The sequence below is a fragment of the Parasteatoda tepidariorum genome, chromosome 4 (assembly GCF_043381705.1).
Source record: "Parasteatoda tepidariorum isolate YZ-2023 chromosome 4, CAS_Ptep_4.0, whole genome shotgun sequence".
NCBI lineage: Eukaryota > Metazoa > Arthropoda > Arachnida > Araneae > Theridiidae > Parasteatoda > Parasteatoda tepidariorum.
In genome coordinates, this window is record NC_092207.1 from 14,155,389 (window position 1) to 14,182,272 (window position 26,884).

Consider the following 26,884-nt stretch of genomic DNA (forward strand, 5'->3'; position numbering starts at 1 on the left):
AAGAGCAGAAGTATATAAAACAAGTTTCTTGGCAACGATTTTAATGCATTGGTGATTTTAAGCACTTATTTTCGGGTATCCTAATCTGAAGATGAAGAGAAGAGAACAGCTTGTTGTTTGTCAACAAAGCGAAAGATAATGAAAAGATGGGGAAATCGATTGAACATCCAAATTTAGGGACTGATTTTGGTAATTTTTATATAATTCTATTCCTACTGTTAATGATATAATTAAAACAAATTTTATGAAAATAAAATATAAAAATTCCCCAATTTATAAATAATATTAAATTAGACCGTGAACTCTCACGACAATCTTTTGAATTGATTTTTGAATCGACAATTGTTTGAAAAAATTAAAATCACTACAAAGAGCTATAATTATTTTTCATCTTATAATTTTTTTGACTTGCGACTTACTTCGCCATATCATTATTAGGTTCAGAAGTGTAATGAGACGAGCACGACGTTCCGATACTTTTTATTAAGGCGGAACGTAGATCAGGTATATGTTATTTAAATGACTTCATTATTGAAAACACATATTTTCAATAATGAAGTGATTTTTCGCTCCAACTACAATCTCCAAGGTGCCTAATGGATTTTAAACTAGCAAATTTAAGAAGAAAAAAAATTAACGAGAAGATATTTGCTTGGAAGTGGCTACAGATTAGATAAATTTTGTGGATTGTTTTTTGTATGTGTGTGTTTCTAGCTACTACTAACGATTTCATTATTTTGAAAAAAAATTTTATTGTGTTGATTATTTATAAAAACAAAATAATTTGTGCGATCCCCCCACCAACACAATGCGAGAATATCACCCTTAATATTGCAATAAGAAACTATTACATGTTTAATTTTAAAAAATTATGTATAGATACATATATATTATATTTAAAAAAAATATTGTAGTTTTTTTTCGTAAACATAGCGCTTTTGTTATCTTAAATTAGAAAAATATTAGTGCTGGAGAGTTTTGTCGCAGAAAGCTCGAAAAAATTCTGCAACAGGACTAAAAATACTAAACTTTTTTGGCTTTTTTGTCTTTTCTTTTTTAAAATTTTATTTTAGTAACTTTCTCACATTCTCTTAAGATAATTTAATTCCAACTTTAATTTTTTAAGTGTACTTTTTTGTTTTTACTTGATTCTTCTCTTCCATTTGTTAGATGTTTGTAGAAAACTCTGGGGATCTAAAAATTATGTGTCTATTAACGTACCAGCACTGGAAAGTGGTATCTCAATTTTAGGTAAAAGAAAACTGGATAAAAATGGAGAGGTGAACAGTTTCATATTTGCATTTGTATCAATTGAAATTATTCTTGTGCTCATTGAGCTGTAAAAGAACTATTCTACTAAAACAGGGTGCGTAGCATTTTTAAAAAGTGCTTAAAGGTGCTTATTTTTGATTTTCGTTTTTTAAAGCCCTTAAATGTGCTTTTTTACATTGGGTGTTTTTAAAAAGTGCTCAATTTTCCATTTTTCAGAATGAAATTTTTCCTTTACGATGATTTTCGCTATGAATTATGCAAAAGGACAAAGTTCACATTGTTCTATTCAAAATTTTCACAATTAATTAAACCCCAATCTATTCCAGCGTATTGTCAGTCCACAGCGTATGAAAACGCCTTTCGTTTTAGATTATTCAAAATTTCATGATTTTTAACAAACAATGCCAAAAGGTTTTTTTTTACATGACGGTTAAAACAAGATAAAACCGACAATTATCGAAAACTTTCCAACACTGCCTAATTATTATATTTTTTTAGAGTGCTTACAAATATTTTTTGAGTGCTTAAGAGGTGCTTATTTTTTGTTGAATAATTTGGCTACGCACCCTGTAAAAGCATTACTAGTAATTTTTTTGCTTTTTTTAAAAAAAATTTTTATGTTTGTTGTCATGTTTTCTTTTGTATGTAAATAGTAGATATATAACTAAGATAGCTGATTATTGAAAGAAAAAGTGCTTCACTATTAACTGGCTTCAGGTAAATTCACCTAATTTTTTTATTATTATTTGAACCGAGTTGAGCCATTGCTCATGGGCAATTTTGCCATAGAGCTTGAATATAGATGCCCTGAATGATGTGGGAGAAATTCCCAAAGCTGGTTCAGGGTTCTAGAAAATCCCACTTGAGCCAGCCCGTGTTCACGCAGTAATAGAGAGGGATTAATAAATACTATGAAGCACCAAAATGTTACAAGGTGTATGTTCTTAGTTTTAAATTAGTAAATTGTTTGAAATCAATTATAAGTCAATGAACAACAAGGATTATCCCTTAATTTGTTTGATATAAAATAATTATATTAAAACTTCAGGTGTCATGTCATGTAGTAATTACGGATAGTTATATATGTTGTAGACTAATTGGAAAAACTCCTATTTTGCAAATTAAGGACGGCATTTGTTAAGTGCACTGGAAAGTAACATCAGCAGTTTGCAGGGAAGCATATTTTTAATTAGCCTACATATGACATATGCATTTATTGACCATTCATCTACACATAATTAAATTTTTTGTAAGAAAAATATTTATGTATTTTTTTGTAAGAAAAATATTTATGTATTTTTTTTTCTTTTAAGTTTTCCTATATTCAAATATGTTATTTAACCATTTAATTATTAAGATGCCTTATTTGCAGGTTTTATGTAGTATTGTAAATTATTTACTTTAATTTTATTTGTCTATCGTAAACATCAACTATACATAATTATAAAATTTACACTTAAAGAGAGTGTATCAAAAGTAATTTTTTTTAAACAGCCAAAGCTTTTACGTTTTAACTCATTTTCAATAATGTATACTAGTGTTTAAAATTATATTTTTCTAGAAGTAAATTTTTGTGATAAAATTTTAATGCTAGTTTATTCTAGTACTTGTAACAGATTCGTTGATATTTTATTGAGGGGAAAAAATAATATTTTGACTGATCAGCTGAGCTATATAAATGTTGTGTTTGATGTGTAATGTGTGAGAAGTAAATGAACACATAACTCTCTTTTAATCTCTATTATGGTGTAATGATAAATATTATTTATTTTACACCTTATGCTACACAGGTTTGCTGTTTCACTTTTTTCCCCTTTTGAAAATCTCCTTATTTGTAGTGTAACTGATTGGTAGCTTCAGTTACATTAATGCTAATGCTGACTTCCAATTTAGAGTTTGCGACTATTAAATGTTCAACTTCGTAGCCATATAATTTTGAACCCAATCCAGAAAACAAGAGAACTCCTGGATCAAGTATTGGGAGAAAGTTTGTCAGGAAAATCAAATTGGAAATTTAAATTTATTCAGAAGTGTAATGTTACATATTTATATTCCAACAGATAGTTATAATTTTGATTTTTATAATCTTTTATTATATATTATCTATGAACTATTTGATTTCTAGATATTTATAACTGTTTTATTTCTAGCTGATAATCTCATATATTCAAATGCATTTTTAACCCTCTGTTTTTATTTTTAAAATATTGTTTATGAACATATATTTAATATTATTTTATATATGTTTGTTCTAGTTAGCTCATTTGTTGAGGGCTGTCACATGTCTCGATTTAACAACACTCAATGCTGATGACACACCTAGCAATGTTGAACGACTTTGTTACAAAGCATTACATCCAATAAAACCTGATTTGCTATTGAACTTAGGAATTGAGGCAAAAGGTAATACTAACATTGTTAAACTCCGTTGCAAGTTAAAAAAAGATCATTGTAGTATAAAATTTAAGTAATTATCCGCGAGTGCAAGTAGTTCTATCTTATTTCATTATCAGATTCTACAAATATGCTTTCAAAACAATTTAAAAGTTAAACACGTCAAATAGAAGTTTAATTTGTGCTATTTTTTACGATATATATATGGCAGAATTATTAAAAACAGCTTATAGTTTCAAAGTTTAACTAGAATCCTAGTCTATGCAAAATATTTCAATAAATAAGAAGAACAGTCATTCTTGAAAGAGAAACAACTATATGATGCTGCAAGAGAATGCTTGAATTGGATTAAAATTTTTACTTTTATTTCGCTGTAGAATAAACTAGTCTGCAAAAAAAAAAACAAATATTTATTGTTTTTTTATCAGTTTCTTTCAATGTGAATAGAAAGATGTACATTTGTTATGGTTTTTAGATGAAATTTTTATTAATTCTTACTATTAATTAATTGATTATTCAATAAATTTTGTTTTCCTCATTTCAAACGATTTAAGAAAGAAAGCTAAAAGAAGGCTGTACAACGTTATTTCAAGAATTGGTGATGCTGGTATATGCTTGCTGAGGGAGCTTAGTGTCCATTTGGCGTACAGTTAGATGCACGCAGTTTTTCCTTACTAGCAACAGAGTATAATTCAATTATTGATTTTATCTTAATGACAACATATGATATGCTGGTAACATTCTGAAGTTTTCAGTCTGAATACTTATTCTTCAACATAACCTACTATTTAACTTCAATGCACATAATATGCATGTATTATTTTTACACATTTTCTTTTATCTTAAAGCATTTTTTATTAAAGTTATAATAAAATAAAAAGAAACTTCTGCAATAAAAAGAAAATTTTACACTACCCTACAATAATGGAAGTTTTAGTTTTAAACATTTTTATAGATTTCTCAAATACATAGAGGATTATTTTGTAACTTAAGAGGTATTTACTTCATGCAATTTTTCATACTTAACAATAAAGATTAAAGCTTTTAGAGGCTTTAGAGACCGATAATAACAAGTATTTTGAACACCCTATGCCTCAATAAGTTTGTAATAACTTATATTGATATGGTTGTTATTTGCAATAAAAGCACAAAAAAATTTCGTAAACGTACCTTAAATATTTATGGAGATTATTATACTTAAATATTTATAGAGATTATTGTGGAAAGTAAATTTTTTTTTGAAAAAAAAAACTTGAACTTTGATTTGAACTTTAAAAAAAATCATTAAAAACTGTCTAAGATATGAGTATTTAAAGTGTGTTTTTCTTATACTGCGCATGCTTGGAAAATTTTCACTTTTTTTTTCTTCATACTTTTGTAGTTAATCATATTTGGTAACTAATGAAAAAAGTTTGATTAAAATATCTTAAATATTTCAAAAGTTTCCAGCAATTTTCTAAGTAGTCTTTGTACTTTTTTTAAAAAAAGCTCAAAATGATAATAGGTTTTAAACAAGTAATACTTATGTATGTAAATATATATATAATGTAATGATATCCCGAATGAATTAAACTGTTCAATATGCAGTTTTTTTTTTTTGTTTTTTTTTGTTGAAAGCACCACTATCTCTATTTAGATAATAAAGTATTTCTGTTTATTGATCTGGTATCGGGTGGAAATACCAGAAACTTGTTAAGTACTTATCTGGAAATAATACTAAGGAAAAGTTTGATACAAAAATGTCACCTATGGAAACTGTGTGGCTCATCTTTTTCTTGCCCAAGCTTTTTACATATATTTATAAAATATTTTATTATGTTTAGTATGAATTTCCATATCTCAAATATTTTATGTCAAACTATTTATTTGTAAATATTTTAAATGTTACTAAGAATGCTGTCTGAATAGTTGGTTTTTTATTTAACACTCAGACTAATTTTTTTAAATTAAAATATCAATGTAAATCAATAATTTTTCCGTCTTTTTTTATTTATATATTTTAGAATTTCATACTGGGGCAGTATGTGTTTACCCTGCAAGAATAAAAGATTGTGCAAAAACCTTTAAGTGCCTGAATGCAGACATTCCAATTGCATCGGTTGCTGCTGGATTTCCAAGTGGGCAATATCACATGGAAACTAGACTTTCCGAAATCGAATGTTGTGTTAGAGATGGAGCTCGAGAAATAGATGTTGTTATTAGTCGAGACTTGGTGTTACAAGGAGATTGGGAAGGTATCTGGAATTTTTACATTAATCTTTTTTTCATTCTCTAAGCTTCTACCTCTTCTTAAGATTTGTATTTGTGACTTATCTGATCAATTCATATTTTCGAGTTATTTTTTAAAAGAAAATTATTACAGGGTGCGTAACCAAATTATTCAACAAAAAATAAGAACTTTTCAAGCACTCAAAAAATATTTTTAAGCACTTTAAAAAAAAATCATAATTAGGCAGTGTTGGAAAGTTTTTGACAATTGAAGGTTTTATCTTGTTTTAACCGTCATGTCAAAAAAAAAAAAAAAAAATTGGCATTGTTTTCGACAATTGTCAGAAATCATGAAATTTTGAATCATGTAAAATGAAAGGCGTTTTCATACACTACGGACTAACAATACGCCGAAATAGATTTGGGTTGAATTAATTGTGAAAACGTTGAATAGAACAATGTGAACTGTGTCTTTTTATATAATTCGAAGGGAAAATCCAACGTGTAAAAGGAAAAATCTCATTTTGAATATGGGAAATTAAGCACTTTTTAAAAACACCCAATGAAAAAAAGCACCTTTAAGTGCTTTTAAAGAACAAAAATCGAAAATAAGCACCTTTTAAAAACGCTACACACCTTGTATTAATTAAAACAAAGTTATAATTAACTCTTTAGCAGTTCTGATGAGATTTTTTTTAAGTTATTTAATAATAGCACAGATGCAAAGAACAGTGACTATTTTTTTTAATATTTGAAAACATGAAAAGTTATTTGATGCTTTTTCAATTACATGATTTTTTTGTAAATAAGATACTTGATAATTCTGCAATATTCTAGGAACTTTTGAAGACTGTGAAAACTTTGAAGAAAATCTTTATAATTAAGAAACCCTAATTTTCTATATGCTTAAACACGGTGCGTAGCCAAATCTTTCAACAAAAAAAGCACCTTTTAAGTACTTTTTAACAGGGTTCCCACGGTCCTTGAAAGTCCTTGCATTTTTTTTTGCTAAATTTAGGTCCTTGAAAGTGCTTGAAAAACATCTTAGGTCCTTGAATTTGTCCAATACTGCCGACGGCCCTTTTTATAAAACACCCGCGGATCTTTCTCATTCTTTCTGTTTTGTTCCGGAGCTCTCTCACGTGGTTTTTAACGCCACCGTTTCTAACCGGGCTTAGCGTCTTGGTGTCTGCCAAGCGCGCGGAGCACAGCAGACAATCAATGCGTTCGGGGCGAGACTCCACTTCATCTTCTGTCGCATATGCTTAGATCTTCTTTTTTCTTATCGAAACTGGAATACTCTCGAATTTCGTAACAATATGTACCTTGTAGTTTTCAATAAATTTGCCGTTTTACCATCCGCACTTGTCCTTACGTTTGCGTCATTTCAAAACTTTATTGTAAAGCGTATTCGCAAAGGCACGGCTTCGTATTTGTGTTATGTAGTTTAGACTAGTTATGCCTGGGAAGTGCTATTTTAATCCCCAATGGATGGATAATCAAGCTTATAAAGAATGGATTTTATCGATGCCCGAAAAGAAGTTCAGAGCCAAGTGCCGATTATGCATGAAGGAGATCGATATCGCGAAAATGGAAGAATCTGCTCTGAAATCACACATGAAAGAAAGGTAAAACAAAAAAGCAGTCTCATGCCCTGAGTTCTCTTTTTCCAAAGACATCAACATCTAATTCATCTGGTGTAAATACTCCTTCAACATCGTGTGCCCCATGTGAAACAGAAACTTTAGTGGCCGAGGTAACATTGTCTTCTTATCTGGTCAAAAGGAATGTGCTTGATGCTGAAATTCTCTGGAGTCTGAAGTGCATCACTAGTAATTATTCATGTAACTCCTGTGAAGGGATTAGTAAATTGTTCTCCAAAATGTTTGCTGATAGCTGTATAGCGAGACAATTTTTTTGTAGTGCCACAAAGTGAGCCTATTTGGGCTCCTTTGGATTGGCACTATACTTCAAAGGGATTCTTATAAATGAGCTGAAGAATGTTGATTGCTACACTGTACTCTTTGATGAGACGTTAAATCAGTCTCTACAATCTAAGCAGATGGACATTATGGTAAGGAATTGATAATAAAGTTTGCACTAAGTATCTTACCTCCCAATTTATGGGTCATGGAACTGCAGAAAATATTTTGTCCTCTTTTTACAAATGCATGGATGATGGTTAAAAGCTCTCTAAAATACTTCAATTATCCATGGATGGACCCTATGTCAATTGGAAATTCTATTAGAAGCTTCAGTGTGAATTAAAAGAGAAATATTCCCACCAGGTCATATTCATTGGCAGTTGTGGATTACACATAACGAATAATGCTTTTAAACATGGTGAAAATGGGATATGTTCCTTCTAATTTTTATTTTCAGAAAGAATTGTTGCTGCATAACATTTAGAGAAGGTTGTGTAAATTATGGATGAATAATTTCAGAAACGATGTTTAATAGAGGAGAGGAGGGGGTTATGGAATAGTCATGGAATATGGAATACCTAAGATTTAGCTCTGTCTTTCATGCAGCCTTCACATGGAAATACACAGGATTAAAGGATTTCACCATTAACACCTCATTACCATTAGTTATAGATTGTGCTGAAAATGATTTTGTGAATTAATATGTAAAACCAGTAGGGTTGTTTTTAAAAAAATATAAATTTTAGTCCATAATACATATACTCTCTTCTCTCTATATAGGCAAAGCATTTAGGTATTATATTTGAAATTAATTATTGCCACAACAAGCATTGTTGCTTCTAGTAAAATAGAAGAGAATAATTTTTAAAATTGGTCTTAGATTAAGGTCCTTGAAAATTTTGTTGAGGTCCTTGAAAAGTCCTGGAAAGTCCTTGAATTTCAATCTCATCATAGAGTGGGAACCCTGTTTAAGCACTCAAAAAATATTTTTAAGCACTATATACATTGACAAAATGCAAAATAATTTTCAAAGACTTCATATGATCATGAGAAAATAACTAGTTTCTGACAAAGAACTCTTTTCTTGATTGTATTAGCCATTATAAAATGATCGAGAGATTTTTCGGTTCGATATCAGAGGGAGGAAAAGTCAGAAATTGGGAATATCTTGCAAAATGCAGCAGTGTCACATGAGAAGGCAATAATCTCATCGAACCCAGCTCAGTAAATGCACATACAGACTCGCAAGTATTTCATCAGACATGTAAAATGACTGGCGCTTTCATACGCTATGGACTGACGGTACACTGAAATGAATTGTGAAAACGTTGAATAAAACAATGTGAAAAGCACGCTTTTGCATAATACATGGCAAAAATGGACATGGTAACGGGAAAAAAACACATTTTTGAAAAGAGAAAATTATGCACTTTTTAAAAACACCGAATGAAAAAAGCACCTGTAAGAGCTTTTAAATAAGGAAAATCGAAAATGAGCACCTTTAAGCACTTTTTAAAAATGATATGCACCAAGTTTAAAAACCCCAAGTATCAATATGGTGTAAAAAATCAAATACTATAAAATATAATTTGAGTCTAATTATTATAAGTAGAATGTGACATTTTATTGTTATTAAACAAAAATTAATCTTTCCACCTTTTGTTTCAGAATTGTATGAACAGGTGAAACAAATGAAAGAAGCTTGTGGTCCAGAGGCATCCCTCAAAACAATTATTGCTGCAGGAGAATTGGGTTCCTATTCAAACATTTATAAAGCAAGTGTAGCTTGTATGGCAGCTGGTAATGACATTTTATAACACTTATATGCACACATTTAATGCTGGGAGAACTAGAGTTAAAATGTGCTAGTTTTGATTCATATGTTTCTCTGGCATAAAGCTATTCATAAATGTCCAATTTATTTTTCATTAGTAATTCAATATTGATCTCATAACTATTCTCAATGTTCATTTTCCTTTTTTAATTTTTATTTAAATGAGAACAGGTTTTCAGTTCATTCGTTTTCAGTTTATGCATACAATGAAATCAAATTATGAACTAGACTTGACGCCACTTAAGCCCTGTAAATTCAACTGTCTGACATAAAACCCAATTTTAAGACTAGTATTGTTAAAACTGCACGATGAAAAAGATTCTTAATTCACTTATTAAATACACAATCTTAATTCATTCAATTACACATTCTTAATTCATTCATTAAATAATATTAAAATATTTTCAAAATAATTAATATAATTTTAATTGATTATGTATTTTTAAAATAAATAATTATCCTTAGTAAATTTCTTTTAAGTCTCGGGGTTCTGCTTAAAGGTCTTAATTCATTCATTAAATACACATTCTTAATTCATTCATTAAATAATATTAAAATATTTCAAAATAATTTATATAATTTTAATTGATTATATATTTTTAAAATAAATAATTATCCTTAGTTTTTACTACTCAAAACTAAAATCTAGCTTTGAAGCGATCAGATGAACTCCTTTAATTGTTTTGCGAAGGATACCTTTTTCAAGATACCAATGAAAGTGTCACCTGTTGCACAAGTTTCGAACATTCTGATAAATGGTGAAAACGAAAAAAAGTACGGAAAAAAAAATTTACATTTCATGTATTTTATTTAGAAAAAAAATTCTTTTTTTTTTTTAAACCTTAGTCTAATTAACTAGTAAAAGGTGAAAAAAATGTGGTATAATTTTTTTGGTTAAATATTCTAGCACTAATTCTAGTGTGTCTGCTTTATATGATTTATCTGTCAATTATGATCTAGGTTTGAATAAAAAAGTTTTTTAAAAAAAGTAATGAATTTGTGCTGTAATTTGTAGTTCATCAAATAAAATTGTCATTTCTTGTTCATTGTTCTCAAAAGACTAGCGATTCCTAATGGCTATAAGCATTAAAAATTAATCTGTTATAAATAAAACCTTTTTAGTTTTGACTTTTTAAAGCACTTGATTAATGTTTTAACCATGTTTTAATCATCTAATCTATTAGGAGCTGATTTTATAAAAACTTCTACTGGTAAAGAATCGGTGAATGCCACTTTACCTATTGGTTTCGTTATGACCAGAGCCATAAGAGATTATCTATTTGAAACTGGATATGAGGTATGTGCTGTTTAAAAAAAATAATTATATAATTACATTAATCTATGTTTATATTTTAACATAAAACTAATTATATTTCAGGTTGGCTTCAAGCCAGCTGGAGGAATCCGTACTTCCAAAGATGTACTTATGTGGCAATCATTGATGAAGATGGAATTAGGAAGAAAATGGCTTTTTCCAGATTTATTTCGTATTGGTGCCAGTAGTTTGTTAGGGGATATTGAACAAAGTCTATATCAAGCTGTATATGGTTGTTATGCACCTAAGCATATATTTCCTTTTTAAATAATATATTTTTATTTAGTATACCAATCTTAAAGCCATATTCCTGCCAAAAAATATATTTTTCTATAAATTTTAAGATAAATTATATTTATGTTAAAAAATATTTCAATAAAAAATTGTTTAAAATAATAATTACTGAGCCTACCTTTGCTTCTCACTTTTTAATGTATGAATCTATGCTGAGCACACTTTAAGGTGCAACTTAATTATTTTTGCACGTATAAATAACGTTTAATTCTAAGTTGCATAACCAAAAGATACCACCCATTTTTCATGATATTTAGGATGTTTATGTTATCACAGAAAAAGCTTTCTCCCAATAATCCATTGTGAGCCAATGGGGTCATAGAGGTCAACACTCCCACAATTTTGTAACCCCCAGTATGATGCTGACCTCATTAATGAGCACAGCATTGTACACCGGCCAACTGTAAATAAATTTTTAGATTTAAAATAAATTTTTTGAATTCATTCCAAAAATAAAGTAAGTGTAAACATTAATATTTAAGTTAGAAAAAAAAAGCACTATAAAAATATGACGAATCATTATTAAAGAAAGTGAAATTAAAGAACTATTTGCTTGATGGAGAAAATAAAAAGTTGAATGATGATTTTTAGAAATACCTTTCAAGTTTCAGTCAGCAATCAAACTGGTTTTGATGTTTTTCATCCTTCCTTCCTTATTAATAACAAGTTTGCAATACATTTCTCCAATTTTAAACAAAAAGTGTTGCTAAGTGTGCTACAAAATTCCTCAAAATGAAAATACAACAAAAGAATCATATAGAATTATCTCTGTCACAAAACCAGCAAATGAAATTTTTCTATTTTACCATTTTTACTACAGTGTCCAATAATGTAAACATTAATTAAAAGCAACATAACTTTAGAAAAAGTTTATTTTTTCATTACAAAAAAATTCTGTACAGATTTTCTTGACTTTAAAAATAAAAAGGAATAATAAGTTTTACAATAATAAAATAAAAAATAGAACATAAAGAATAAATTTTTAAACTTTTTATTGGTGTTCATTCTAGAAAAGTATCTGAGGGAGAACATGATATACAATACACAGCACTGCCATAAATATTCAGAGTTCTTAAATTATTCAAGATTGATAGGAAGGTTGTCTGCTTGATAGAAAGCCATAAAAATATCCTTTAAGTAACTTCTGTATAAATAAAAAAAATTTAACCTTTTAATATGAGATCCATTTAATGATATAGATTTATCAAAAAGAATTTTATTTTGAGATTTTCTTTAATTTAAAATAAAAAGAAAGTATCAAGTTTAATAATATGGAAGCAAAACAATAAATACAGTTCAATTTTATTCCTGCAGAGTGAAAATTAAGGTTGAAGATAAACAAATTTTAAAAAAAAAATTATAAGACCAATTTTTTTTATATAAAAACCCATGTTTTAGGAACCTTGCACATAAATTTTTCCCATGACTTGTGAGAATTTTAGCTACATTCCTTAACTTTTCTCTTATGTGGCCATTCTGTTCTTCGTTTATTTAAGTCTGAAGAAGAACATGTGTGGGTGCCACTCTAAAACAGAACTTATTTTTTGACCAATTAATATGATCTAACTTTGTTTACCGGAATTTTCAGAAATTTATAGCTTACTGACTCGGAAATCTGTACCTTTTTATGATAATGGCACATATATTAAATCAAGAATTTGATTATATTTTTAAAAATTTTTCTCATTTTATTAATTTTTTAACCGCAATAATAAATCACTATTTTTTTCATAAAGCTATTCAGATCTCTACTTTTTTTTTCCATCTTTATTTTTGTCTTTCTCTAATTTTTTTTTTAAAAAACAACAACCATATTTTAACTTTTATCAGCTTTCAAAACTTAGGAGTAAAACCAAAACTGAAGCAAATTTAGACACATGGTACAAATTTTGTGCAAGCAAGCAGGCACTAAAGCATTGTTTGAAGACACTCATTTTTTTTTTTTGCATAATATTTATGTTTTTGAATACTTGTGTAATTGAAGCATCAATCCCATTTTTTCATTTCGTTGTGACATCATTACTTGATAATTATGCAATAATTATGAATAATAACTATGTTTTCATTACAATTTATTATATTTTTAACAGAGAATATTTACAAAATTTTTAAGGATAAAAACACATTTTAATTTAAAAAACAAATGGAGAAAAAAAAGTATTAGTTGAGAAAATTTAGTCTACTGATTTTTTCTCAAGACTGAAGAGTGGCCCCCTTGAACATGATATATCCAATAGTTCAAGATTGAAATTTTTTTTAAAGAAAAAAATAATGCTAGAGAAACAGTAGTATAATCTAACATATGTATAAATAAAACAATTTTCTTATATCCCACTAAATCTAATATGCTCATATTTTGATATTATCTGATCTAACCCATTTGAACTACTTCTTAATAAAAACAGCATATTAAGAGCAACATAGTTTTAAAAACAAGTTTTATTTTTTTATTACAAAGAAAATCTTATTTACAGATTTTCTTTCCTTTAAAAACAAAAGTTTCACAATATTGAAATAAAAAATAGGACAAAGTAGCGATTTCTTTTTATTGGAGTTTAAAATAGCATTTATTCTAGAAGTTTGATGGAGAACATGATATACATAATGTTTGCATAGTGTCTTTCAATAGTTCAAGAATGAAAGGATTTATTTTTTTTTTAACAGTCTGGAAGTATGCATGAATAAACAAAAACAGTTAAAATAAAAAAAAAGAATTCATAAATTAACTTCTGTATAAATGAAATGATTTTTAACTTTCACAGTCTACCGATTATCCTGCTCATCTGATCTGCCAGATTTATCAGCTTTGTTAGCAGAGTTTCTTGATGAGCGAGACGTGCAGTGTTTTTCCCAGTACTGCTGATACTTCGTTCGAGTTTCATCCATGTTGTCTTCGTCTACTTTTTGTCGCTTTGGTTCGGTCTCATTTTCGGTATCACTTTCTTTTCTCTTATCTACAGAGTTGGGAGGAGTGTTTTCACAAATTTCATTCTCACTGGAAGATTGAATGGATGATGAAGGTGCGATAGGATGTACCCTCGGTCTTCCTCTGCGACGTTTGACGGCAGTGTTGGAGTTGACGACGGGTGCTGACACATTCCTCAGCTCCGTTATAGTCATGTTATCAGTAGTTTCAACACGATAACTAAAATTGAAAATAAGAAATTAATTGAACAAATGGCAAATGAAAAGCAGATAAAAATTAGTTACAAAGACATATTCTACGAGTGGTTAAAAAAAAAATTTTATATATATAAAAATTTTAACTCACTTTACAAAATAACAAATTGAAATATATTTACTAATAGTTAGTGATTATGAATAGCAAAAATCTGTGCTCATATTATGTTTTATAAACCTCGATTTTACCTGGGTTTATATATATATATAACAGGAAGTTTGAGTTTGATTCATAAAAATTATATGTATACATTTATAACTATGTTTTTATTAATTTGCTTATGTGTGGAATTCTGGCATAAACTAACAGACACAAAATGAAAAAAAATAATTAATAAAATAAATAAAAGAGAATTTTGAAAAACTACCAATTATAAAGTGGACTTAGAGAAAATAATATTTTTATATAGATATTAATAATCAATATAACAAAAATTATCTCATTAGCATAAATACAATATTGACTCCAACCTCTGATCAGATTTTTACAGTAGTAACCGAGAAAACTTTCAGTAGTTAACGAAATATGCTTGGGCAAATTTAAGGCATGAAACAACTAGCAATTAAAATTAAAAATTAACTATTTTTTCGGACTTATTTTGTGTGTAATAATAACAATAATATTGTATTTAAAATATTAAAAACTAGGTGGAAATGGTAGCTAACACAATAAATAACTACCGGAAAACTATAAATAAATGTTATAACAGTGACAAACAGTAACTGTTGAAAAATTACCAGCAAAAAGGGTAGCTTCACTACAGAATAAGTCGCATGTTTACACTGCTTTAGAAATATCGGAATTTGAAAATGGGCTAAAAAGATTGGGATACACCAATGATTTATGATGGGATCATTGCTAACCGAGTGCATAAAAAATTATTACTCGTATCTGAAATTCGTGTATCGTAATAACAGCATAAAAAATTTGAGAATTAAAAAAAACAAGTGGAAATGAACTAAAAACGAAAATGGCTTAGATTTAAAGTGGAATCGTTGAAATTTGGACACGCCAAAAAAATTACAGCCAGAGATCAGAAGAAGAAATCCAAGGAGTCCAAAATTTTAAGGACTTATCAAACATTAAAAAACTTTGTGTAAATGATAACTAGGCATTTTTTTTAGTTAAAAAGCAGTTATTATAAGGAACTTGCAAAAATTTGTAGTTTGCATATTTTTTCTAGCCCTTTTCTTTAAATTTAGACTTTGTCAAACTTCATCAAGAAAAATAAGTAAAGTTATCACTTTTACACATAAATACATTTTCCAGTTTCAAATATTTTAATAAATCTTGTTAAAGTACAGATGTTAAGGAGTAACATAAAAACCTACCAATCTTATATTTTTAAGTTTGAATACATAAGAAAATCTAAGGCATTTTATAAGTAGAAAAAAAAATCACAGTAAATTATTAATTAAGTTTTCTTGTAACATGTAACATAAACATTTTTTGCTATTATTTTTCTCTTCTAACTCTTGCAATTAAATTTTTTTTTCCTCTTAAAGTTTTTCTTAAACTATTAGATTTCGACAGCTAAGTCATATAATTTAATTTCCCTGTTTGGACAGCAAATTCATCAGCGTACTTAGTAAGTTCATCTATGCAACACAATAATCTAAGGACTAAATTAGAAATCTAAGTAGTTCCAAGTACTCCTTGGAGACTTTTTTATTTCCAAGTAGTCTACAAGCTCCCTGATTATAACTTATATAAACTATGAATAAAGGACTGAAAAAGGATTTTTAAAAAATGACAAGTAATTACTTAAATGTGTAAACTGCCAGTTGTACTTTATATATCAGAAATTTTATAAATCTTAGGGAAATGGCTTAAAACACTATAAAGAGCTGTTGAAAAGCAATCTGAAAATGATGGATTTGCAATGGAAGACTTTAATCAGAGCTCATTAAAAAGAAAATAATAACTTCCATACAAAAATCATATTATGTGCATAGGAATTTGAAAACAGGGGAGGAAATGGCGGGGAAAAACTATCACAATCTAACTGTTCCGTAGAATTGATTATAACTCTCATAGACCATAATAACTAGTATTTGGAGTCACTGGAAATAGTTACACGACATGCTTTCTACTTTAACCATATTTAAATAAGAGATTATCAATAAAAAAATAATAAATGATGTTAAAGCATTGTTTGTAATGTTATTGAATCTTCAAATTAAGGAACTCCTAACTAATACAAAAATTACTAGTATTTAAATTTCATTGCAGACAATGAGAAAGAAAAGAACATGATTAAGAAAAGGATAATTTTAGCAAACCTATGTTGAGGTGGAAGGTCACTATCTACAAAGTTTTCATCCAATTCTTCATTTGCCATGACACTGTCTACATCATATACATTTTGGCTGCTACATTGTTGGTCTTCCAAAGATGGAGAATCGGCTATGACCATTTTCTTGGCATTAGTTCGAGCATTTGCAAACAACATCTCCAATTCAAGGCCAGATTTCTGTAATTTATATGTAATGAATTAGAGTCAGGAATAATAATTTTTTTCTTTTGAACTCTACACAAGTTTCAGAACTTTCCTGACTGCTACAAACAGAATTTATCATTAATGAAAATTCTGGACACTTTCCAGCTAGCAAGAAAGCTCAAATTTAAATGGAGCCCTCTTCTGCTTAATAATTCTAATTTAAACTGTTTCTTGATACAAGAAAGTTTTAATTCATTTTATCACCACTATAGGGAATTTATTATTGATTACTATTCTGGCCACTTTCTGACAAGCTTGAAAACTAAAATTTTAATCTGGTTTTTTTCCTGGGTAAGGTCGATTTTCTGGATGACAAACACTCTTTAACTTCTTAACGAAAAAAATATCACCATTACTAAAGGGAATTTATCAATAATTTTCCGAATAGCTCAAATTTTAACACAAACTTTTTTTATTAAGGTGAAAATGAAAGTTTCAACTGTCTCCAGTATTCAGTATAAATCAAATTTATAACCACTTATCACTCAGCTAGTAAGCACAAGCTAGAACTTGAACCCGGAGCAATGCAAGTTTCGATTGTTTACTAATTGCTACAAGCAGAATTTTATCATTTTATCGGTAAAGAAAATTTAAACAATCAATCAAAATCCCGACCATTTTTTTTATTAACTAAAAAGCTATAATTTTAACTGGTGCCATGAACAGAGTGGTATTACAAATTTTAAGCATTTACTGACACCTACATCCAGAATGGTTGTCTTAGCTGCAATTAATATTTAAAACACCTTTTTTCTAGCAAGTAATAAATTTTAACTGCATGATACAATTACAATTGTCCCTGAAATGGTGCAAGCAAAAGTTGTCCCCAATCGAAACGTCGACCATATTGCAACATAAATAGAAACAATATTAGAAAGGAGAAGAAAAAACAATACAATTTTTAAAACAATGTTTTTCAAGTAGACTCGATATGGGAAAATAATTTTATTTTTATCAGGCCTACAACTAAAAAAGTAGGGCATAACACTTTCGTAACAAACTTCTATCCTCTTACCACATCTTTTAAGGTAATGCATCCAACATTTTTTATTTTATGACTTATAAATTCCTCTTGTGGAGTTGATTTGAAAAAATTTACAGAATTTTTATTTTACTTATTAGCTATTTACATATGCATTTTGACAGCAATTAAAATATATAAGAAGCACACCCAATATTGGTTATCTGCATATTTTTAACATAACCATTAATTTTTTTTAATCGTTAATGACAATTTATAAAAATTAGTCAGTACATTTGGCATTGTTAGCTTGAAAAGAAATTATGTTTGTATTAATCTTATTTTTACTGCTTTTAATATTTTTAGAAGGATTAATCATCTTAATCGCTGTTCTTTTTAAATCAATCAATATTAAATAAATTACTGATTTAAATTGTTGACACTCTGGTAGGGTATATAATATGTAATATTGGTTTGAATAGAATATTGAGGATGTATTTTGTAAATTTCCATATAGCTTTAGAAATGTCAAACATAAAACAAAATTACCTTTGGAGGGTTAACAATCAATTCTGGAGGAAGATAGGTTTTCAAGTTAATATAAGTCTGGAAGGGAAAAAAAATATTTACACAACAATAAAACAGAATTAAAAAAAAAAGCAAACAAAACTTAAGACACAGATGCAAAAGTTAACAGGAATGGCAGAGAATGCCACTCCTGCACATAAAAAAGGGATCGTAAAATACTTAAACAAAATAAATTTTTCGACCAAAACTCCAATAAAATATAACTTCAAGTATGAACTTTCTTGTGAATGTTCTCGATTTTTTTTTCTTAAAAGGAATTCACTAATTGTAATACAAAACTGTACTAATAATTTCTGTTTCTCATAACCCGTTCTTGAAATTTATAGCCCACATTCAATACCAGCAATTCCGTATGTGCGCCTTATTTTTTAAAAAAAAATTTAATCTTTAAATTTATACATAAATTTATTTTTAAAAAGTCGAGCTGATCAAAATAAACAAAAGAGTCGATTTATTTGAAATCTCTCAAAAAGCCTCACAGAAAAGAAAAAAAAACATTTAAAATTTATTTTTGTGAACTGTTAGAGAGGTTATGGCCTGTTCTCAAGTTTTGCATCGGTGCCTTAGAATTTTCAGATATGTGACTGATAGGTTTCAAACTTACCTTATCCTGGTCTGTGTATAGTTTAGAAGGCAAAGTAGCTTCAACTGGAAATTCTTTTACAACAAAATTAGTAGTTTTTGAGATAATTATACTCATAGCTAGATCACTCACAGCATACAATTTCTGAAAATAAAATAAGAACCAAGGTTTAGAATCACAAATATTGATAACACTCTCGTTAAATTTTTTGAGAAATAAATATGATCTATGCATATGAGTAACTCAGGTTTTTTTTTTTTAAAAAAGGTAACTTATATTTCACTAGGCCAAACCTTAATGCCATTAAGGTCTTAATATAATAGCATTAACTGTTAAATGTTTTTTTCAAGCTTTATTTCTCTATAAAAAATAAAAAAACTGTTTTTTTTTTAAAAAAAATTAGAATACAAAAAAATAATAATAATAACTTAGTGTTGGAACGACACAGCTACAAAAAATAAAACTTGGATATAATTAAATATTATATTTAAGCTAAAATAAAAAGTCAACTGTTTTCACTAAAAATATTTAACTTCTTAACTATATAATAAAATACACATAAATATCTATATATAAAGATTCTTATCTATAGAAAAAATACTCTACATCAAAATTCTCACTCTGAAAGATAAGAAAAACCTTACCCAACAAATTTAATAATAACAAGATAATATTCTAACAAATTTATAACTATAAGCAAAGCAATAGTTTAAATAAGAGATGACATTTTAAAAAATAAATATTTTACTAACTAAGTTTGCTATGTCATCAGTGGGAGCTTGTTTATCCTTGGTCTGTTTGACTGCTTCCAGAAGTCTCTTATAAAAACTAAAACTATAATTTTCATGCTTCATAAGAGGTTCCAATAAAAACCATAAGCAGCTGAAAAATTAAACAACAATTAAAGTAAAAATATTTAAATAAAAAACATAAAATTACTTGCTGATATCACAATTTATATAAACACAGGTGTAAAGTTAAGTGCTTTATTTGTCAAGTAGGCAAATTACTATTATTGCCAATTAGGGTAAATATTAATCCCAAGTTTATATAATTGGGAAATTTAAATAAATATGATTAGAAGCATTTTTAACATTACACCTTTGTCTACATCCTTAGACAGATGAGTTTGGTCATGAAGGAGAGGCTCTTAACAAAAATGATAGCATAATAATTTAAGACAATACATTGTCCTTCTGTGCAGTATGACATCAACAAAAGCATTTATTATTAGTGGCATTCAGTGTTCAGACAGGCTCTTGTCTAACATTAGCCTATTTGGTTAATTTGCTTAAAAACATAAGTGAAATAAAAATAAATGTTATCATAAAAATAAATAATCATAATAATAAGTTCATAAAATAATCCATCTATAAATACTAATAAGTAACAATGCTTTATTAGCTACATCTTTTTAAATCTCCCATTTCAAACACAGTTTTAAAATTTTAGAAATCCCTAGTGGGCCTATTTCATCATCAGCATTGGCACGACAGCCCTTTGTGAGCCTGGGCCTTCCTCAGAAGTTTTCCCATTCTGCCCTTCTATTTAAGCATAACTTTCTTAACAAGATTCTATTCTTAACAAGAATATTTAAATTTAAGCATAACTTTTAGCATTTCTTAAGCATTAAACAAATTTAAGCATATTTAGCCTTATTAGGGTTCTCAATTCTCACTGCTACCCCTAAGTCTATTAACTACTGCTCACATATATTCGTACACTTACGTAATAGATTCAAATGTCATTGGTTCATTGAAGTTCTGAAAATTATTTTTTATATCAGAGACAAAAAAGAGCTGAAGGAGCAATTGAACTCAAAAAAATTGAAATGGAATCGACAAAATTATTGAGATTTAAATTTCAAACTGAATTTGAATATTTTTAAAAAAAATATTTTTTATAATCTTATTTTATTCAACTTGGATATTACTGGTTTCTATATTTATAGCAAAATATTACATAAATAAACACAAATGAATTATTTATGCTAATATGAGCAATTACATTTTTAATGATATTGGAACAAAACGACAAGCAGGTATAAAATAAAACACAAATTTTATTCAGAAAAATATGAAACAATACTGTAACAAATTTCAATTTAAAAAAATTTTAAATTAATAAAGAATTTCATTACGAAAGAAAAAGAAAGAACTCACTCTTTTAGCTTAAGCAAAGAAGGAATGTCATCAACTTTTTTGAAAGCTGGATCATGAGCTAACAAATGGATTGTATAAGGCAACACATAGTCTGGCAAGTAGTTGAATAACTTTGCTGGAAAAAAAAATATATTAATTCAAGCACAATGGAAGAAATGCTGAAAGCTATAAAGATATGTTTTAACAGAGAACAAGAAGCTATTTCTGAAGCATACTAAACTAAAATGCTTATAGCTTTCACCTTATGCAATAAACCTCAAAAATTATCATTTTCAAAAGAAAATCCTGATTTTTCTTATTATGTTTTGTTTTACCAATTTTCTAACTTCAAACAATGTTAAACAGTATAAATATAATTCCTAACAAAGAACAAGAAATTATGAATTATGCCAAGCAGACTTAAATTAATACCAATTTCATACTGTGCACTTCGTTCTCAAAAGAGTCACCCTAGGTTTTTTCTTATGTTTTGTTTTCACTAATTATTAAAACTTCAAATAATTTTACAAATTATAAGTAAATGTATAAACAGAGAACAATAAACTATTTCTGATGCATTGCGAAGCTTAAAAATTCATAGTGTACACCTTAGGTTCAAAATTCAAAAAATCCCTTAGTTTTTCTTATTATGTTTGGTTTTTACTAATTTTTTGAACTTCAAACATTGTTACAAATTATAGAGATATGCCTAAATAGAGAACAATAAAATATTTCCAGTGCATAATTGGCTTTAAAAAATTCATAGTGTATATTTTGGGCTCAATCCATCAGAGGTTTAACTTATTATTTTTGTTTTTACCAAATTTTAAATTTTAAACAATGTTACAAATTGTAAAGATGAATCAAAACAGGAGCTTTAGGGAAAAAAAATAATGAACTACTGAATTTATTTCATAAAATGCATTTTATGTGAAACATTTAAAAATAAATTTTAGTCACTTACCAGTAGTTATTGGGTTTTGCTTTAAATAGTCCCTCCTTTTATTTATGTTTGCTAGAAGATACTGTTTGAATTGTGCTTTCAAATCACGAGTTTTTTCCAAACCACCAAGTGAAAAAATGGCCATGAACTCCAATGGTAGTTTTAGCAGCATCAAAGCTTTGTGCAACTTTTGTGAAAATCTGTCACGAACTTGGTAGCATTCGTCCTACATATAAAGTTACATTTAAATTTATTAAGTTTCACTTAAAAAAACAACTTTATTTATGAATGTATAAAAGAAAAATGGACTACCTTGAATTGAGACCCCCAAAAGAGGGGGAAGCCGCGATATTGGAAATAAGGTCTCAATAGTTTGGTCAGGAGAGCGTTTCAAAAGTCTGGACCCCTTATGTTAATTTTACTTTTTACTGATTTTGCTATATCAAGAAATTTTTAAACAAATTTAAAAACTTTTGCACACAATTATAAAATTCGTTTATCCAAATAAAATCCCATGCAAAAAAATAAAGTTTAGAAATATTTTTAATTACTTTATTTAATAATTGTCAAAAAAAAGATTGAATTGTAAGGTATAAAATTTCTTACATCATTCTAAAGTATGCAAATTTACAAGATCAAATACAAAATTTGAGCGAAATTGGTTTAATAATTCCTGAGAAATCAAATTTTAATAACAAGACTTTTTTAAAATTTGATTTCTTAGCAACTGTTCAACCAATTTCGGTCAAATTTCATTCTTTGCCATGTAAAATTTTATATTTTAAAATGATAGAAAAAATTATACAGCTTATAACTCAATTTTTTTTTACCTTTATTTTAATCAATAAAAAATAATAAATATTAACTAAAATTTATGCTTTGTGTGGAATTGTCTTCCGATAAATGAATTTAATAATTGCATGCAAAAAATTTTCAATTAATTTAAAAAGTTCTTGCGATATGGTGAAGAACGCAAAAAGATTAACATTAAGGCATTCAACTTTGGTGCCCTATTTGTCAGAAAACAAATAACCAGTCTTCTTTTTAGTATTATTTAGATAAGTGAGTGATGACTCCTTCATACATAATTTTACTTTTTATATCATTAATTTCATGTTAGCATTTAAATTAAAATAATAATGGAGAATCAATTCTTCATACTTAATATTTTGAAACACACTCCATTTAGTTTTGTTAATTAGTGGGGAGTAAATGTAACTAATTTTGCAATGTCAGAAAAAAAAATGCATTATTTCTTTTATTTATTCATTTTTTTTTTTTTTTTTTGCTGTTTATGAATTTAAGTTTACTTAATGTTTTTGAAGCGTTAATTTATCAAACTCAGCTTTTCACTTTGTCGCTAATACGAGAAAAACATTTAATAAATTATAATTATTTACTTAAAATTTAAAATCTATAAAGCATTTTTATAATCATAAAAATAATTTAAGATATATAAAAATTAAAATATATAAAAGATGGTTACGAATCATCTTAATTATTTTTCTCTAATTTGAATTAAATAAATAACTACAATTCTTTGAGCAACTAATAAACAGTTAATTTCAAAAAACTATTTTCTAACTATATTTAGTTATAGATTTTTCCAACATAAATTTTATCAAAAAATAATTTAAATATTATTCTCAGAAAACTTTATCGAGCAGAAAATAAAACTCTTAAATAAACTTTTGGTAGTTGGAATTATGGTAATGAAATGGTAAAAGAAAAATTTAATAAATAAAATAAAACAATCATAAAATATATAATAAATGCTCAATTTTCAATAATGTTAAACATGTATTTTTTCATTAATATTTAAGTGTAAATTTGAACAAATCACATTATGTTTACAAATAATTTAGGAAATTGATTACTCACATTAATCATAAGAGCTAATACTTGAAACTGTTCTAGGCTGATAACTTCAGAATAACTGGTTTCTTGACACAATTTAAGCATGCAAGTTGCAGCAGTCAATCTCAACCAAGACTTTTCAGATGGTCTGAAATTGAAATGTCAAAGAATAAGACTTTGATTATAAGATTAGTATATATAAATATACATCTATGTGTGTTTTACGTTTAAAATAATAAAGCTAATTGTCATTTATAGCTCCATTTCTTGGTAACCCTGATAAATTATAAACATTAATGAGTAATTATTAATAACTGCCAGTAAAGTCTCATGAATGATTAAATAGGCCTATTTTATCGAAACTTTATATAATTTTTATTTACCACTTTTATTTCAACGTAATTTTTATGCCTAGGTACTGTGATAAGAAATCTGCCATGGTAGAGATTAGGAGAGTTAAAAAATAAATGACTACACCAATTATGGATTTTTACTCATGTTTTAATTTAAAATAATACCTTAAAAGTTCAATATATATATCATTATATGTATTGAAATCTTGAGTTTATAAATTTTAATATCACAACAAAAGATTAATTATTAGTTTCTGAAATATGGTTCCAGCGCACAGAAAAAACTGGTGTCTGCATCCAAAGAAAACAAGCAACTGACATTGTCTAAATGTTTGTGCTGGAAAATAACATTACACATGCATATTATAAATCTCTAGCCAACTGTGTTGAAAATTATTACATTGACTAAACTTCATGCGTAATTATTAACAATAACTGATAAATGAGATCAATTCTAAAAGATTAATCACTTAAAACAAACATACTTGGTAAAAATCAATAACAATCACCAATTATTATTAACAACTGATTTAATATGACTGTAACATACAAGGTCTGGCTATTAATTTCCAGGACTCATGGAATAACTCAGAAGAAAAAAAAGTTAAACACTTAGCCATTTAATATTATTCGAAGTAATCCCTATCAGCCGTAATACACGTCTGTGCTCGGCTGTACAAATTTCGGAAAGAAGTTTTAAAGTCCACTTTTGGAATGCTCTTTATTAGTGACGTTACAGTTTTCGTGAAGGCTTCGACATCCTGAAATCTTGTTTCCTTCAGTGAATTTTTCTGCTTAAGAAACAGGAAAAAGTGTGTGCTAGGTCTGGCGAGTATGGTGGATGCTGCGACTCAACGACACCAGGCTGAGCTAAGAATCGCCTCACAGGCAAACGCAATGTGTGGATGCGAACTTTTTCAATTGCTTCCGGCTTGCGTGCGAACTGCAGCTGAACTGTGTGCGGATCATCTTCCACGCTTTCGCGTTCAAAAGCGTTTAAACCATTCAAAAGTTCTTGAGCGAGATAATGCTTCCTTGCCATAAACTTGTTTTTAACAATTTGTAGGTTTCTGCAGCTGTCTTGCCCAATTTGAAGCAATATTTAATGTTAATTCTTTGCTCCATTTCACTTCGACAACAGGAATTTAAGAGCTCCGTTTTAAAGCGCCTTTCCACGAGAACCACTCACTTCACTCACTGGCGCCGATTGCACTGCACTGCACATGCGCAAGAAAACACTCTTCAATATGCAATCATAAGCGCCATATTCCGGCTTTTCTTTCTCCTACAGTTACCTCAGTCCTGGAAATTAATAGCCGGACCTTGTATATAACAAATGATAGATGCACATGATATGTAACATTTTAGATATATACATCATGCAGTACATTCCATGAAGATCAAGCTAAACAGATATTGTTAAAATCTAAATCCATAAATTCCACACATAAAATAATCACAACAGTGGTTGCAAATTAATATTCAAAGCAAGGATAAAAAAAAATGTGATCAAAATCTCACAGATCAAAAATCAGGAAAGGGATGTATAGAACATCAAAACCTATCTAATTGCAAGTTAAAGCTTTAAACCATTCATGACAATTCTCTTTCAACTGTACTTTGTTTCCACCCACAATCAAAGAGGTTTTGATGGTGCCATCCTCAACTATGATTTGTCAGATTTCGATAGTTAATTTTTCCTCTCACATTAAGATTAGTTTTAAAGACTAATCTATATTCTTTTTTTCTTTACTTTTTTTAATGGATTCTAAAAATTCACATTAGCGATGGTCTCTATCATGCCAAAATGCAGTTTTACTTACGAAACATGTCCTTTTTCCATTAAATCACCTCTATGTAAGATCACAGTCGTTAATAAGCGTAAAGTAGATACAGCAGATTGCGATGCAGTTTTTAGGCCCAACAACCACCTAACAATCATTTTCATGCCTTCAACCTAAAAAATAGAACAATATTATAATTAGCAACAATTAAAAGTTTTATGATACATTCGGTATATTTCAGTACATATCGTGTATATTCACTTATTTTAGTAACTCTTATAAATCTAATTTACAGGGCACACATACATTAGGATCAAGCACACTAAAGTAGAAATACCAAATGCTGCATTATACTTGAAATACTCAGGGATGAGATTAGCCAAAACGCAAAAAAGCTGAATTTCTACGATGGTAAATTTTACGCAAGCACAACCCTTTAATAATAAATTCCAGACAGTTTAAGGTAATAAATAATGTGTTGACATACAATTGTGTACTAATCTATTATTATAAAAACGATTACATTGATACTCAACATTTAGTGGGAAAAAAAATTACCAATTGAAAAAATAAAGCTGGAAATTATATTTTTCCTCAGCTCACATAAGAAACAATTACTACTTGAAAAACTACCTGGTTTAGCAAATTAAAACTACTGAGAATATAAATTAATATTTCATTTCTTTTAATAAATACTGTTATGTGATTTATAGCAAATATATCAGTAATATTACTTTTTAAATTATATTGG

General features: G+C 28.0%; 2 protein-coding genes across 3 annotated transcripts in view; one reads left to right on the forward strand and one right to left on the reverse strand.

Moving 5' to 3' along the window:
• The first annotated feature begins 32 nt into the window (after positions 1 to 32).
• LOC107441415 (deoxyribose-phosphate aldolase) lies at positions 33 to 11,347 on the forward strand. The gene is made up of 7 exons (XM_016054665.4): positions 33 to 189; positions 1,171 to 1,280; positions 3,528 to 3,675; positions 5,670 to 5,900; positions 9,468 to 9,599; positions 10,818 to 10,930; positions 11,012 to 11,347. The coding sequence occupies exons 1-7, from the start codon at positions 147 to 149 to the stop codon at positions 11,213 to 11,215; spliced, it is 981 nt and encodes a 326-aa protein (XP_015910151.1). The 5' UTR covers positions 33 to 146; the 3' UTR covers positions 11,216 to 11,347.
• Positions 11,348 to 12,096: 749 nt separating this feature from the next.
• LOC107441414 (cohesin associated factor B pds5) overlaps positions 12,097 to 26,884 on the reverse strand; it is a 38,541-nt gene continuing 23,753 nt past the window's right edge. For both annotated transcript variants that reach the window (XM_016054664.3, XM_016054663.3), the window contains exons 22-30: positions 26,173 to 26,306; positions 24,021 to 24,144; positions 22,161 to 22,365; positions 21,218 to 21,332; positions 19,808 to 19,937; positions 19,077 to 19,199; positions 18,434 to 18,490; positions 16,706 to 16,896; positions 12,097 to 14,387 (exon numbers count right to left, since the gene is read on the reverse strand). In XM_016054664.3, coding sequence (XP_015910150.1) covers positions 14,006 to 14,387; positions 16,706 to 16,896; positions 18,434 to 18,490; positions 19,077 to 19,199; positions 19,808 to 19,937; positions 21,218 to 21,332; positions 22,161 to 22,365; positions 24,021 to 24,144; positions 26,173 to 26,306 — 1,461 coding nt within the window. In that variant the 3' untranslated portion in view covers positions 12,097 to 14,005. The remainder of the gene's footprint in view (positions 14,388 to 16,705; positions 16,897 to 18,433; positions 18,491 to 19,076; positions 19,200 to 19,807; positions 19,938 to 21,217; positions 21,333 to 22,160; positions 22,366 to 24,020; positions 24,145 to 26,172; positions 26,307 to 26,884) is intronic.